At 41.7% G+C, this 15,849-nt stretch overlaps 1 protein-coding gene across 2 annotated transcripts in view; it reads right to left on the reverse strand.

Annotated features, from left to right (window-relative positions):
- Positions 1-4,770: 4,770 nt before the first annotated feature.
- rcan3 (regulator of calcineurin 3) overlaps positions 4,771-15,849 on the reverse strand; it is a 31,772-nt gene continuing 20,693 nt past the window's right edge. For both annotated transcript variants that reach the window (XM_053845232.1, XM_053845233.1), the window contains 3 exons: positions 6,689-6,862; positions 5,901-6,072; positions 4,771-5,406 (listed from right to left, as the gene is read on the reverse strand). In XM_053845232.1, the coding sequence (XP_053701207.1) occupies positions 5,252-5,406; positions 5,901-6,072; positions 6,689-6,862 (501 nt within the window). In that variant the 3' untranslated portion in view covers positions 4,771-5,251. The remainder of the gene's footprint in view (positions 5,407-5,900; positions 6,073-6,688; positions 6,863-15,849) is intronic.

The raw sequence follows: 15,849 nt of genomic DNA on the forward strand, positions 1-15,849 counted from the left end.
AATTTAAGACGTCGACGCGACAGTGAAATGGTTTGAAAAATATTACATTTGATGTATATTTACTTCATAACTAACTTATAAAAAGTTAGTTATCCTCAAAATAGAAACTTTTGTTTACAATTATTTTCCACTTAAAACCTTTTTTTCATTTTTCAATTCCAAAACTTTTATTTGTTTATTTATCTTCCAAACTATTTGGGGCAGAAGCCTTTCAAAAACTTGTTAAAGTCCCTTTCCATAAAGTTTTTAATGATTAAAATAAATAAATAAATAAATAAAAGTAAATATAAATATTTATGTTTTTTAAATGACTTTTTTAATTTCAAACTTCATTTTAAGTTATTTTCTTGACTACTTAAGAGGTTAAATAAATGTTACAAAGGTTTTTATTTTATTTTATTTTATTTTAAATAATCAGTTCAGAATGTATTGGTGTTTTTTTCTCTCAAGTATTTCAAGTACTTCATAAAATTGTGAAGATATAAAAAAAAAAATAAATAAAAAAAATAATAATAATAAAAAAAAAAAAAAAATATATATATATATATATATATATATATATATATATATATATATATATATATATATATATATATAAAACACACACAGTAGATAATGCACGACAACAGTTGGAGCCCTTTTATAGTTTTTAATAAATAAACCTTTCATTGTTGATGGTGCTGACACATATTCATATCAAACAATGTATGTGACTATGAATGAAGAGCTTGGGCTGGTTCGGGTTACAGCTTCTACTCGGCGGTTAAAAAAAAAACCCAGAGAAACACAAGTCTCTTTTCAGCGCTTGCTTCACCTGCACTTCATCATGGTCGGCCCATGATGTTCGTGCGACAGAACTGGGCTCACGTGTTCCCTCCGGGGAGAAGGTGGGGCCAGGTGGGGTCGCGTCCCTGAAGCCAGACACTTGTGCTGCTGTGGGAAAGTGGAACTCAACTGCACATTCTGCTGCTGGAGCTACAAGGCCTGCGGACATTCATGGATGATCTCAGCCACAAAACAAGCTGTGGGCGGCTTGGTTTAAGTTTCACCCTTGTTCCTCACTTCTTTTTTTCTCAGATGCAAACCTTAAAAATATAAAATACAACATTTGGAACTTTTATTTTGTAAACTAAATAGTAATAAAAACATATGTATGTATTTTACTTTTATTTTCCAAATATTTTTCGATTTATTATTTTTTAATTATTATTTAACATTTGTAGAATTCTGTATTTTTTTTCAATCCAAACATTTATCATGATTATTATTATTCCAAACCCTTTTTACTCTGATTCAATTTGTATTTTACTTTTAAGTTGAATTATTGAATTATTGATTGATTTTTCAAGTGATTACTTCTTTATTTCAGTATTTATTACAAACTCTTTTTGGGATTCCAACTTTTTTATTATAATTTTTTTACTCAGATTCAAAACATTTTTTTTAACATCAACGCAGTATTTTTTACTGTCCATTCCAAACCTTTTTTTCTTTCTCACTCAGATTCAACTTCTCAAGAGTATTTTTTTTTCATTCATGATTCTTCCAAATTTCCAAAGTTTTTTTTTTTTTTTTTTAATTCCATAATATATTATTTAATTTTCAAACATTTTTGTTGCTTTTTGTTCTCTTGCCATCACTATTAAATAAATACATTTTTTGGAATCTTTACCACTTTTTCCCCCCCAAATTCAAAACCTTTCTTTCTTGTGGTGTTGGAGCATAATTTCATACGTCTCATTTGAAACACGTGCCAACAGTTGGTTAAATGATAATCTGTTTCCTGTCACCAACGAAGTGTTGCACCGATATCCCGCTGTGTTGGATTTGGTCAGTTCAATGATAACGTTCACTTTTCACTCGGAATGTTCAGCCAAGTTTCCTGTTACGTTACAGCGCTGGGCCTCCTTCAGATGTAAACAGGGATTTATCTGTCAGAGTGTCCTGAGGTTCATGTCATGGCGACCAGTACTGAATATGGACGTCCACCACATCTTTTGGATTTTTTTACTTGTATTTCAAATTGAAATATTTTGAAATATTTTATCTTTTTTTTCCTATTCCCCCAATTTTTTCTCCTCATATTGAAAGCTTTGGATTAAAAAGCTCCTCTCCCCGGTTTTAATTTCCGTTTTTTTTTTCTTTTTCAAATAAATATATTTATTAAACTCATACAGTGAATTCCATCCTCTTCTCTGAGATTGTGCGATTGCTGGAGGCCAGAAAGCAGCTTCTTGATCTGCTGTGAGTGTGAAACACTCCTGACATGACTGAAGTTCCTGTGTCACTCTGAGCCGACCTGAGGAACCTGGAGCTCCTGGAGCCATATCAGAGTCTGCGTGCAGAGTTTCACCCATCCGAGAGTGAAGTTCAGGAGGAAGAGGAGTGTAACATTACCACCACTTTTCTCCCATCCAGCATGACGTGAGTGTGAGTCGCTCTGGTGGAGGAAATGTTTTTGGTCTTGTGTCGACGCAGCCCATGCACCATGTCTCTGTCACAGGTATCGACTGGTCAGAGGAAGACGCTGACAGAAGCTCTTTGTTGGAGGAGGCGACGGAGCTTTTCTTCCTGCCTGCAGGAAGTGAAGCTGTGGAACCCAGTCAGGTGAGAGTCACCTCCCAGTTGTCTCCTCGCATGTTCGCACGTTCTTCCATTTCCCCTTCAGACAGTCAAATCCCAAATTGTGTTTATCTCATAAAAAATAGAAATGTATGACCTCAAATATTGAAGACTATACTGTTGGTCTTTTCTATGATTTATAACTCTTCACCAGTGCGGGGATTCGAACCCATGCAGCCTGACTGCTGCACCTCTCCTGAACTCCACCTTCTTCTGTATAAAAAAAAAAGAAACAATTTATTGATAAAAATAAATACATAAATGCATCCTTAGTAGAGTTATTTTAAAATAATAAAAATAAATAAAATACATATTTATTGCATTTAAAACTGCTAACTTTTATGTTGGATTTAAAACTTTTGGATTGCCTTTTTTAATTCTATAAAATCTGGATTAAGTAATGAATTTATTTTTAAGAATACATTTTGTTTAAATGTATTTATTTTCAATATTTTTTGGTAATGTGAACTTTTTGGATTTCAAACTTTTTGTTTTGTTTTTTTGACAAAATAACATTTTGCTCAAATGCCATTATTAAAAATAAGAAATGTATAAAACAGAAATAAAAAAATGAAATATAAAAAAATATTTTAAATAAGATTATGACTTGGATAATGCGCTGCTTAATCTAGTCATATTTCATTACGAACAAAAGCCTTTGCCTTAGTGAAAAATCTAGTGAATCCACAATTTTTCCAGAATTTAAAAAGCATTTTCATGTCTTGCTCTGAATTCTTGAGCGCAGATATTCACCACTTAAATGGAAAACATTCACACATTTTTAATTTAAAATGACAATCTGAAAAGACATGAGCAATTTATATGAAATGAATCAGACTAACAAATGATAGACGCTTGTCTGCTCGCGCTCAGTAGAACTCCCCTCACTGTAGCCGTGTGTTCCGTAGAATAAACAGCAGCAAACCTGGCTTTAAGAAGAAGCCTTTATGTACTTTTACTATGTGAAACAAATGATACATACACAAATAGAAGCAGATACCGTCAGAGACAAACGTCGATCTCTTAGAAATTAGTACGGAACATGAAAATACACATATCGGTATCAACAAACTGTAAATTATTGCTTGTTTTGCTACTTTTTTTTCCTACAATACAAGACACAAATACTGATATTTGAACAAAACCAGTACACCAGTGACGGACCGTATTGTTGTAGCAGACGTTGTTTCCCCGGACAGAAAAGATCGTGACACGACACGATGACGGTTTGATCGAGCATCTTCAGAAATGTCTTTTTTTATTTATTTATTTATTATTTTTCCAGTTGCCTAAACCTACATGACGACGTTGCCAAGAGAAGCCAAGACAAACGACACGGGTACTGGCCTCTGCAACTCAGAGAAGAAGAAGAAGAAGAAGAAGATCAAAGGCGTATTTACAGTTGTATTTACAGGTCTGTGACCACCCAGTTTGAAAACACCACGACCACAGCGAGTGAAAGCGCCATCCTCTTGGTCACCACAGCAGTCTGGAGATGAGATGAAGGTTTCTTGCGGACTGGTTGAGTGTCACCTCACGATGGCGAGGACGGTCGACTCACTGCGGTATGCTGGTGAAAAGGCTAGCCAGGTGTTCAGATCGATACAAACGTAATGTGCTTCCTCCACTCCAGAAACACACAAACAGAGATAAAGTGCTCACATGCCGAAGGGTTTGGTAGTTTTGGTGGACCAACCGAAAAGCCCTGTGGATCAGTGGACGCGCTGGGGGGTACAAAACCGGTTCTGGAATCACAAAAGTCTCATTCTGTTTTGTGATATCTCACCGCACTTTCGCCAAAAAAACCCCCAAAACAATACAAAACAATGATTTTAGGGGAAAAAAAAGCAAATCTCCAAGAACCATGACTCAGCTATTTACAGCGCAACAAGGGACGGGCACGTTTCCCGACATTTCTTGGAGACATCAGTGCAAAACAAGCAGTAGAAAAAACAAACGCCGCGCTCAGACTCCCTTGAAGCGGATGATGGGGATGAGTCTGTCCAACACCCGACACACACTGTCCTCCCAAAAATGCTCCTCTTAGACATCAAAGGACACACAAAGAAGAAAATAAAAAAAACAGCTCAGCTCATTTACAAAGGTAATAAAGCATGCAAAAGTGTCACAGAATACACACCGAGTAGATTAGCAAAACACCTCCAAACTAAAAAAAAAAACAAAAAAAAAACAAGGTTTAAAAAAGTCACCACATTGTTGTTAGTCACAAATGGCGCTTCATGCTGTGTTTTAATATCTGGTCAGTACTTGTGTTAGATACAGTATTTACATGCAGACGAGAGCGACAGATATGAAAAGAAAGTGAGAGCTGAGAGTCTTGTTCGGGGCAGGAGCCCTGCGCTGACGTCACACTTCCACCGTGCCGTCGGCAGGATACGATGTGTGTGGTCCTCATCCGTCGTCCATCCAAGCCGCAAGCGCCGTCTCCAGCAATGTAAGTTGGTTTGCTCGGGGTTGAGATGGGGGGGCGGCGGCGCCCTCCGAGGGAGAGCGAGAGACAGACAGAGAGAGAGAGAGAGGAAGGGGGGGTGTAGTGGAGGAGGGGTGGGGGTGTTTGAGAGCTAAAGGGGGCGGTCGGGGGCCGCGCCGTTGCGAGGGAGGGGTGTCTCTAGTTGAAGACTTTCGGGGGGGCGTCGGGGCGTCTGGTCTGGACGATCTGCTGCTTGGGCCGCGCAGCCTCGTCCTCCTCCGTCTCGCTCTCACACACGTGGACCACCACGCTCGGGGTGGACTCCGTGCCGGCGTGGAGCTCGTACTTCTCACCTGTGGTAGAGAGAGAGAGAGAGGAGGGGGCGGGGTCAGGTGGTTGGCCACAGAAGAATGTGTCGCAGCGCTCGTCCTCCTGCCAGACTGACTCGGACAGAACACGCCAGCAGGTCGATTGTATCACAGTTGCCATGGCGATGAGATCAGACAGCCGGCAGGCGGGAGGAAATTGGGCGACTGGCTTTTTCATTGTGGGGAGATGGAGGCAGAAAAGAGGCCTGCTGATAGCCCGAGCAGCTGGCAGGGGGCGCCAGAGAGCTACTGCGGCACTGCTCTGATTCTGGGCAGCAGGATGGAGAAGCGTTTCCTGGTGTCTCAGGTTGCCTTGGCAACACTAGGTCTGTGTGTTTGAGGGAGACTGTTTGGATGCACACAAGGTTTTCTAACTAACCTGAACAGTGGCTGATCATGAGACATTTTGGACGTGAACAGCAGCAGAAAACACACACACACACACCTCTGTGAGAACCACAGTCAGACGGCTGACTCACCAGGTCCCAGCTTGGCCACAGCGCACAGCAGGTCGTAGTTGATGACCGGTGTGGCGTCTTCGCTCTGGCTCCAGCCGACAGGCGGCGAGGCGGGCGGCGAGATCAGGAACTGCTTGACCGGCTGAGGGGGCGCCAGGTACGACTTGTCGATGTCTTCGTCTCCGTTCTGGATCTAACAGGGCCAGAGGCGGGGCCGAGTCATCTTTTCGGAACGTTACAGGCAAATGGTATTCCACACGCCGGACATGTTCCCAACCTCCTCACCACTCGTTCGCGCGGTTTCAGAATTGAAACATTTATCCTCACAAAGGCTTGTAACTGTGGCTCAATTGCCGTAATAACAATATCCACACGCTGCGACCGTTGAGCCTCAAAATCCTTAATCCTCTTACACCGGAGCAGAGAGAGAGAGACGGGCGGCACGGGCCGCCACCGCAGATGTCCTTCTGATCAAAACGCATCAATTAGGAGTCGCCTCACGCCGCAGGACGTGAAGGTTAGAACTTATGCACCTCAGTTTCCCACACTTTGAGGACTAACTCTGGAACTGCCAAACATTTCTTTCTTGTTATTCACATCTTGAACATGAGTATCGGTTTGATAAATATCGATGCCTGATTTGGATTCTTACCATCATATGTATGTGCTAAACCTGTTTAACTTTTCAGAGGAGTCCCAGAGCATATGAATATTAGATGCATTTAAACCATAATCTAGACAGACAGGAAGACAGTAGGCAAGGCACCGAACTCTGACGTCGGCATCAAGAGGAAGTGGACCCGACTCACCTGGGCAAAGTAGAGTTTGAGCTTCTTGCCATTGAACTCGGACTCGTGCAGCTCGATGCGAGCGCGGGCCGCCGCTTCAGGAGTGCTGAAGTTGATCCGAACTCTTCGGAAGCTCTTGAACAACTGGAACGTCACCTGCTCGTCGTAGATCCGAAACAAGGCCTCGAACCTCTCCTGGAAAACACAAACACAACTCCGTCAGCATCTCGCTGACTCAGCAGATTTTTAGCCCTGACATCTGCAGTTTCTCTACTTCCATTATTTAAAGACGCTCATACTTTTGGGGGCTCAGTCTCATAAACTGAGATTTGGAAAATACAGACGCCATTTTGCAAGAGTGATGTTCCAACAGGTCGACACGGATTGAATTGAACAATTCAATCCAATTCAAGATGGGACTTGAGCTACACGAGTCTGAGTTCAACGCAAGAAGCACCAAGATTTCCTTGGTGCAACCCTAAAATACATCAATCATTTTTTCCCCAACTGTCATCACTGAAAATGGAAACATGTTTCTTTTCTTGATCTGTCCTCCTACGTAATAGCAAAACTACGATCCTAAATTGTGCCGATTTCACATTTTATGGGGAGTAACAACTAAGTGTGGCAGACACAAAAAGCCCACGTCCTTCCATGATTTAAAGTTTGAGTGAACCGTGACAGATCTGAAGGACGAGTCCGCGAAGGTTACGTGTGATTGAGAAGCTGACGTGACTTTTCCTGCCCTCCTTTCATTTCCTCCGGACTCGATTGGAAAATTAGATTCTGGCGTCCTATCACTTTGCCGCCGTCCTCTGTCCTGTCGCCTCCTCATTTTCTCCTTGCGCACCACACTTTTGTCTTTTTAAACTGTGATGGGAGGATCTATTCCCTGCTCGTGTTTTTCTAAATCCCCTCCCTGGGTACGACTGCTATCCGCAGTTGTGAACTCAATCAAGCAGCTCAGCAGGAGGCGGCGCGGGAAGAGACAGAGCCGCAGAGGGAGCAGCCTTTTTCCGAGTTATTAGAAGCACAAGTCATCATATCTCCCAGTCAACCACTTCTTTCCAAAACGGATTTAAACTCAACGATAGATGGAAAGTTGGACACCAGGCCAGTACAGACATCTTCAGCCGTCCCTCCCATGTGAGCCGTCAGAGCAGTTGACTCCACAGCAACACGGCTGCACTGTGTCACCGAGGCCCGTTTTGTTCGGTTAATGCCGAACCTCTCCCTTGTTTCCGGGGCGCTGACGCAGCAGCTCTCTGCCACGGAGCGGGCAGAGCTTGTTACCTGAGGAAGCGCCTGCGACACTGAGATCTAACAGCTGAAGGGACACGCTGGCTTGCTGTGAGCTCATCACAAAGCTGTCACTCTGTGGGTACCAGTGTGATACAGGGAGGATCCGACACATCTAAGCGCAGATGAAAAGACGTCAAAAAACTCTTTCTTCAAATAAGCTCATTCATTTCAACATATTATTTAACATGCACGCTAACTTCAGCTAGCTTCATGCTAAACAGCGGCAGTCCTGTAGCATGGCTCTCAGAGATGCTAACAATACTTATCAAACTTATTCAACCTCCAGGAACTTACTGTCTGTGACTACTGTAAACGGACTTAAACTAAACACTAGACATTGAGGCAGAGCTGGGCAAAAAAAAACATAAAACTGACATTGTTATCGTCTCTGGCATTTTTGTCTTGTGCATTGTTTTTCATTCATTATGATATGACGGTTGTTTCACCTACTTCTGCCCTCTGGTGGACACCAATGTCAAATGGATGATGGATACAAATTCTTATAAAAACAACAACAAAAGAGCTTCATACCTAGACATTGAACACAATATAAAATAAATGGCTCCGCCCGGCTTGCAGTGTGTGTCCCCCGTCCACTTCCCTACGCAGTAACAGACATGGCAGCATCAAAGCTGGGGAAAGGCTCCTGGTGACGTTTGCTTTTGTATCACACGATCAATGGTTCAGTTCTCCTCTGCAAACTTTGCGGTTTTAATCATCTCTGCCAAATTGAAATGAGCCGATAGTTTCTTGGTTGGTGCAAACATCAACATTTCAACTGTGTTTTCTGGTGCTTATCAGAGAGTAGTCAGCCACTTGAAAGATAACTTATCACCGCAATGAGAACAACAAACAAAGCAGCAAAAATGCGACAGTTTCCGGAGGATTTTGGAGCTGAAGCCGAACTCCAAGTGTAGCCACTGGTAATGACTGCAGAGATTAAGTGCAGAGGAAGCTCCACAAATCGGATGCCAAGGCTGTCAGGCAGTGGGTGACTGACAACTCTGCCTTCCTCACAATAGAAACTGAGGTCAAACTCCCTCACAAGCACAACTATGGACAAATAAATACCAGCCTTTCTGAGCACATATTTTTAGACAGTGTGCGCCTCAATTCCAAGAGAGAAGATACATGCCAAACACACCAAAATCCATTTCACTGTGCGAAAAAAGCTTCGTTTTTACTTCGCTGTGCATGTGACTTTCAGACCATATTTTGCATTCGCTCCATCTAGAAGCACAATTTCACAATTCGCAGTTAGCTGGCTCTAAGAAGAAGAGCATCTTTGTGATGTTGGTTTGTTACCTGGAAGCTATGAACCCTCCACAAATGCAACACAACTTTTCAAAACCTTTCTGACGTCCATGACAGCACTCTTGAGGGTCAGCAATACCCTGAGGTGTGGAGTCTGGGCGTGACTCTCTGCAGTGCCCTCTCTTTCACGCTCTCCATTAGCAGCGTGACCCGGTCAGCCTACTTCCTGTTTTATCCTGCACAGAAACCACTCAACTCCATCCAAGAAAGGTTAGCGGTTTCATCATTTTACAGTGCAATTATTCTCCTTGTTTGGACGTCACTGCAGCTTTGGCACCACGATACCATTCTCCTTAAAGTCAAATGATTCCTTCACATCTGTGATTCCCTTCATTTTCGGGCCAAAAACTAACATCATAAACTGAGGAAACACCTCCCCTCTTCCTCTTCCACATGCTTCGCAACTCGTCACCATGTATTTCAACCACTCCAGTAAACTATAGCCAAAAATATTTGCACTTACTATAAGCACCAACTACCTCCCCCGAAAAGGTGCACCTCAGTGTGGACAACTACATGCTTTTTAAATGTCAAATGTCATATCTTTTTTCTTTCTTAAATGTGTCCTCTTTTAAACAGATATATTTGAGGTGCCATTTTTAAAGTGTAATATCCATTTTCTACTTTTGTATTCTTCCATTTTTGCTCTCATATTGATCTATTATGTGACGATATATATGTTATTTAAATATTTTAAGTTTTTAAATTTACCACACAAAGAAAAAAAATCAATTAGGACATATTTATATCAACTGCACTGACTATATATATATATATATATATATATATATATATATATATATATATATATATATATATAAAATTAAGTCAGTACCAAAATTGACTGAGGCGTTAACACATTTAATCCACATGCACTAATGAAGACATTATCATTTCACATCACAAGTTACTTCAACAATTGTTCTAAAGTACTGAGCGTCGCTGCTGTGGCCGACACATGCAGGGGTGCTAATGACCCTAAATGTGAGTTACACCTCGGCTGCAGTGCTGTGAACACTGTTGAGAAGTGATTAGCATTAGCAGCAAAGTCACTCAGCACCTTCTCTTTTTAAGTGTTTCCATTCACCATCACGCTCTTTATCACTTCAACTTAAAGACAGCAACAGGCATGAGAGCCTCCATTAAGGATGGTGAAGGTTGTCGAGCACAATAGAGCGCAACAACATACACAACTAGAAGCCAGATGAGGGAAAAAAGCATGACTCACTCTGATGCAGACACTGTTTGGTGTCTGGAGCACATTAGTTGAAGGATGGGGCCATTTTAAAGGCCACAAAGAGGTGAAAAAGGCTGGGTGTTTTTCAGAGAGTTTTACCTCATTCACACGAATGTTAATATCTTTATATTCTGTAGTAGAAGTTGAGCTCTTGGTGTTGTGTTTTGAGCTTAAAATGTAGTGGGAAAGTGATTTTACTTTAGTCAGAAGGGTTGTTGTTTCACATCTTTGAATGATTCTCACTCAAAACAATAATGCAGTGAGAGTGAAACCACCAGGCTGCTCAGTCCTACCACACCAGCTAATGACATTGACTGGACTGGACATTGACTTTTTCATTGGCTGTAAAACAGAACAATATAAAGTCTGGAGTGAAAGTCTGTTTTTTTCCGTCCTATTTGCCATATAAACCGTTAAAAACTCATATTAATGCCATATAGTCACTACTGTATATTAAGTCATAGACAATATTTAGATTTGAATACTCTCCTTTGTAAAACGTATATAATGAAAATATTCTGCAGATATTTTAGCAAAACATTTCAAACATTGAGTCTCGGAACAAAAATTCCCACGACACCCCAGAGGATAATTAGGGGGGAGAAAACTGAAAGCAATCTAGGAAAAGACGAATCTCAAACATAAAACGGAGAAAAATGATCTTTGAGTCGTAAAATGTGAGCAGCGTTTCTCCAGTAATTGAACGGTAACGCGGTGTGGTTCACTCCGCCAGCGCCGGAGTCGTAAACAACTGACTGAGCTCATGTGAGATCATCACAGACGTGCTCTAATGGTGCAAGGTGGGAGGGAATCAAGAAGACTATTAAATATCTAACAATAAACCTCATTACAGGAGACTTTTCCTGCACACTAGTCACGAGTACAATGGACAACTTTAGTTGATGGCATGCTCTTTATGGCCTGGCAACAACCACACAGCGCCTGGACATCAATTACTATCTTCACAAAATGGTTGGGAGACCAAAACAATACAACTTTACAACCATAACTTGTGATCTAGATAGATGTATACATGTATTTACACAAGTATTCAGACTTCCTCCACAGATCTACCATCTCTCCCCTTTCAACAACAAATGAACCAGCTGCCGCAGCTTCAACATTTCCACAACTTTTAAGGAAATTTGGAGAGATGGCTGGGACATGACTGTTCGCATCACCTGTGATGTCTACGGAGAAGTGTTTTCAAGTGAGCGTGCCGATCACTAATTCATGTGGCCTGTATGACTGGACATCCTGAGGGAATGAGAGGAGGAAGAGAGGAGGAAGATGAGTGCAGTGTTGCGTTACACAAGGCTAAAAGAGGCCGAGTCATCTGCCGTCGCAATGTTCCCTGCACTGACCTACTCGCTTTGTTCCCTTTGTTTCCGTGTTTGAAAGAGAGAGACAGTCAGATTAACAAGTTGCACGTACACACAAACAAATCGCATTCCAGTAAGAGACAACGTTTCTGAGTGAATTAGTCTACCTCATTAAAAACACATTTTGTTTTCAATATTTACAGAAAAAACCTTCACAACAAGGCCTCTATGTATCATATTTAATGGTGAATACTTTCCTTCATATATCTGGAACATTGAAGTAAGATTTTTCAAATTTAAATAGCGAGTTTGTCTGTAGTGCAGAGGTAGATAAAGTGTCTATGGAATTGTTTGGAAAAAGTATAGTAAATATGTATAGTAAATTCAAAAACATTTGTTGTGTGTAGTTAAATGAAATGAAAGGCTCCTTTCCAAACTGAAATAAATGCACACAGTTGGGGAGAAATACTGATGGAACAGCGAATAGGTTCGGTACAGAACGAAATAGTCTATGAATTGGAGAAGAGCTCTTCCGTACAGTTGGAATACAGCGCTACATTATAAGGCGGTATCCTGGTGATTTTTGCAGAAATGAAAAACAGACGCACACAGCCTGTGCAGAGCGTGGGAGCGGAATGACAACAGGTGTGGGAGAGGAACAGAATGTCATTTCATCTCTTTAATCTCAGCAAATATCAATATCTATTTAGATGCCTGCCGGGTGCAGGAAACAGCGTTTATAAACCAGAAACCAATCATGTTTTGTCGTCTCATCAACATATCAAACGTCTTGGCTGAGAACACCAGAGCTGTGTTTACTGCTGACCACCAGCTCCATGTCACCTTTACATAACAGCTGTGTGTGTGTGTGTGTGTGTGTGAAACCATTAGTCCCAGAATGCTGCTTTACCTTGACCACACTGTTACACAACAGCGAGGTTAAAAATTCAGGAGGAAATAAATCACCATTTTCAACAATGCTCATGTTTCACCCCTCAGGACATCGGTGACTTCAGCTTAGTGACAAGTATTTGTAGCATCTGAAGCTATGCAGCAGACATGAGTGCAAATCTTGTTTCATTAATAAAAATGCTACAATAAGAACATATAAACTGATAAGGAACTATTTCATAAAACATACTGACATCACAAAATCCACTTTATAGCCATTATAAATGACATTTCAGATGTATATATCTTATATCAGAAGTGTCAAACCTGTGGTGTGTGGGTCATTATGTGGCCGACTGGATGCAATTCTGTGGCCTACCACTCAGTGTCCAAGTATAGTGAGATCCGAGCTATATACTGTATATTCTGGTGGCAGATATCCTGTATAACGTGGATGGATTTGTAAAGAAGCTATTAAGAAGCATGCTCCGATGGCAGCAGCAACAATAAAACCATGTCTCTGGTTCGAGCTTGGGAACTCGGTCGGCCATTTGGTGGACCAATGTCAAAGTCACTTGCATGTGTGTAGTCTAGATTTGACTGGACAGAAACAGTTCCATCATTTGTGAGCAACCACAAGAGTAGTGCAAGGACCACGAGGCTAACATCACTAATGCCATAACAACTTAATGTTTAAAATTGATTTTAAAAACGACCCAAATCTATCCTGGACTCACTTCTGGAACTCTGATTTAGAGCAAGTGCACTGAGAACGACAGTTTCTCCATCAGCAGTGAAATCCGGAGTCACCTCGACAGAGCAAGGTCAGAGTGTCAACGCGGGATAAAAGAGTGGCACTCACACTACCGATGACTTATGAAAGTGAGGAGCCATGCGTGATCTGTATTTATTTGCCGTTTTATGACGCAAGAATTTGAAAGAATTCAAATGAATCAATGAGTTATGCCAACGAAATTGTTGAAGTGAAGCATGATCGGAAGCGTGTACATCATGGGAAATAAGTCTATTTAGTTGAGAATGAATGTGAAAATGTAAGGTCATGACCAGCAGTACTTTCCCGACTGGAACATGGTTAACCTGGTTTAAACAGAGAATCCCATCTTTACAGGAGACACCTGGTTATTAAGGGTCATTCATCAGGCCGTCCCTGACTTTAAGCTGCAAAGCTGGTTATTTTCTAGAACCAAATGACTGGGTCAGCCTTCAGTGTACAGAATGAATGTTCCGTCTTTGACAATGCTGTGATCTCGCCCTCCCGGGACACGTGCGCAGATTTAGCACCGTCTAATCCAGACCCTTGAAGGGATTTTGAATGTGGGTGGGTGGGGCGCCGAACTGGGTCACAGAGTCAGGATGAGTCAACAAATGTGTTATGCTAAAAAAAGGACCATGTCGGAGTCATTAAGAAAAAAAAATCCTTAAGAGACTAGACCCTGCGGTTTAATCGGCATCTGCTCTGAAGGGCTGAACCAGCACCAACTTGAGGATCGTGGGGAGACATTCTCATCATCACCTTCACTCATTCATCGCAGCTTCGTATTGAAGACAAATTTGCTCCAATGTCTCCTCTTAAGGTGTTACAGCATAGCAAATCTAAAAGTCATCGTGAGCTACATGAATTATTCAGTCAGTCATACATTTTCTGAATAAATGCCGATCCCCCGGTGCCTTCTCCATCAAGTCCCAAAGATTTTCAATGGGACTCCACGGTGGCCAACCATGTGATGAATCCTCATCTTGGAATATGGCACCATAGAAGAAAATGCTTCCAGTTCAGGTAGTCAGTTGAGCGTAGACCTTATATAATGTAGCTGGACCACAGGCCTAAACCAACAGGAGGATCTTAGCAATTTGCCAAGCCAAACACGGGTGGAGCCATTGTCTAACTGTTAAAGGAAAACGTAAATTTTGGATTATAGATTTCATCATTATCAAAGACACAAGTTCCATCAATGTTTTGTTTGGGATTAAAGTTAGTGAGAGTCAATGTCAGGGTTTAATGCAACTGAATCCATTGAACTCCAAAAACAAATACTTGTTCCAAGACTTGCATGTGTGTGTGTGTGTGTGTGTGTGTGTGTGTGTGTGTGTGTGTGTGTGTGTGTGCTTTTTTAGAACGGCATTTGAAGAAAACCATTCTGGCAGCCATTAACTATAATAAATCAGCGCAACCACACTTTCAGACGACACAAAAACACCCAATGAATCACAGGATTTTTCCTGCTTTTGTTGCATAAGCGCTGGGTCGGCATGTGAATGGGACAAGTGTTATTACAGATGGATCAATAACCGGAGCGGGGAGCGGTATCGACATGGCCCGACGGTGAGACGCTGCCCGGCCGCTCCCCCGGGAACAGTCAGTCCGCGGGAGGAAGATTGAAATCAGTTTACAGCATGCAGGGACACATTAATCTTATTACCACCAATCTGCTCATTATGGTTTTTATTGAGGCAGGTTTCCTTGCCAGGGGCACTCGGCCTCGGTGGAACACACACATTCTTTTGTCATTACACACAGTTAGCGACCGCCCTGAATGCAACTCAGCAGACGGAGTCGGACGTGGTCATCCGAAGACAAACGCTACCTAAGGAGGATAGATGATGCAACGGCTCAACGACGAGAGGTGATGGTCATCATTTTTATTGAACTCTTCTGTACTACATTGGAGTTTCTGTTGTTTTCAGCTTTGAAATGCTCTTTCTCTTGACCTTTCATCAAGGTTTGACTGAGATCATTCAATGTTCTCTGCCTTGCTGTCCATGAGGTGAGACTGACCCTGAGATGCTTTCCTCATAGAGAGTGTTGACTCCTGGTGTAGTGAATATTGAGAGGTGGACTACCACCTCAACATTAACATCCCTTATCTCCTGTACATTATTCAGGGTTCCCTTTTACAAAAATGACTCAGCTGTGAAAACAGTGAGATTAGTTTGGCTCTCCATACTCCGCATAACTATTGTGAGTGAAGACCGTTGCCGCTCTCTGACTTGTCAGACGTGATGTTAAAGTGAAATCCACTGATGATCCATCTTCTTCTGTCTCAGAGTTTCCAAGGATAGAAACCATTATGTGTTGGTCGCTGAGCAGTGAGCTG

Source organism: Synchiropus splendidus, chromosome 16 (genome assembly GCF_027744825.2).
Source record: "Synchiropus splendidus isolate RoL2022-P1 chromosome 16, RoL_Sspl_1.0, whole genome shotgun sequence".
In the NCBI taxonomy this organism is placed as follows: domain Eukaryota; kingdom Metazoa; phylum Chordata; class Actinopteri; order Syngnathiformes; family Callionymidae; genus Synchiropus; species Synchiropus splendidus.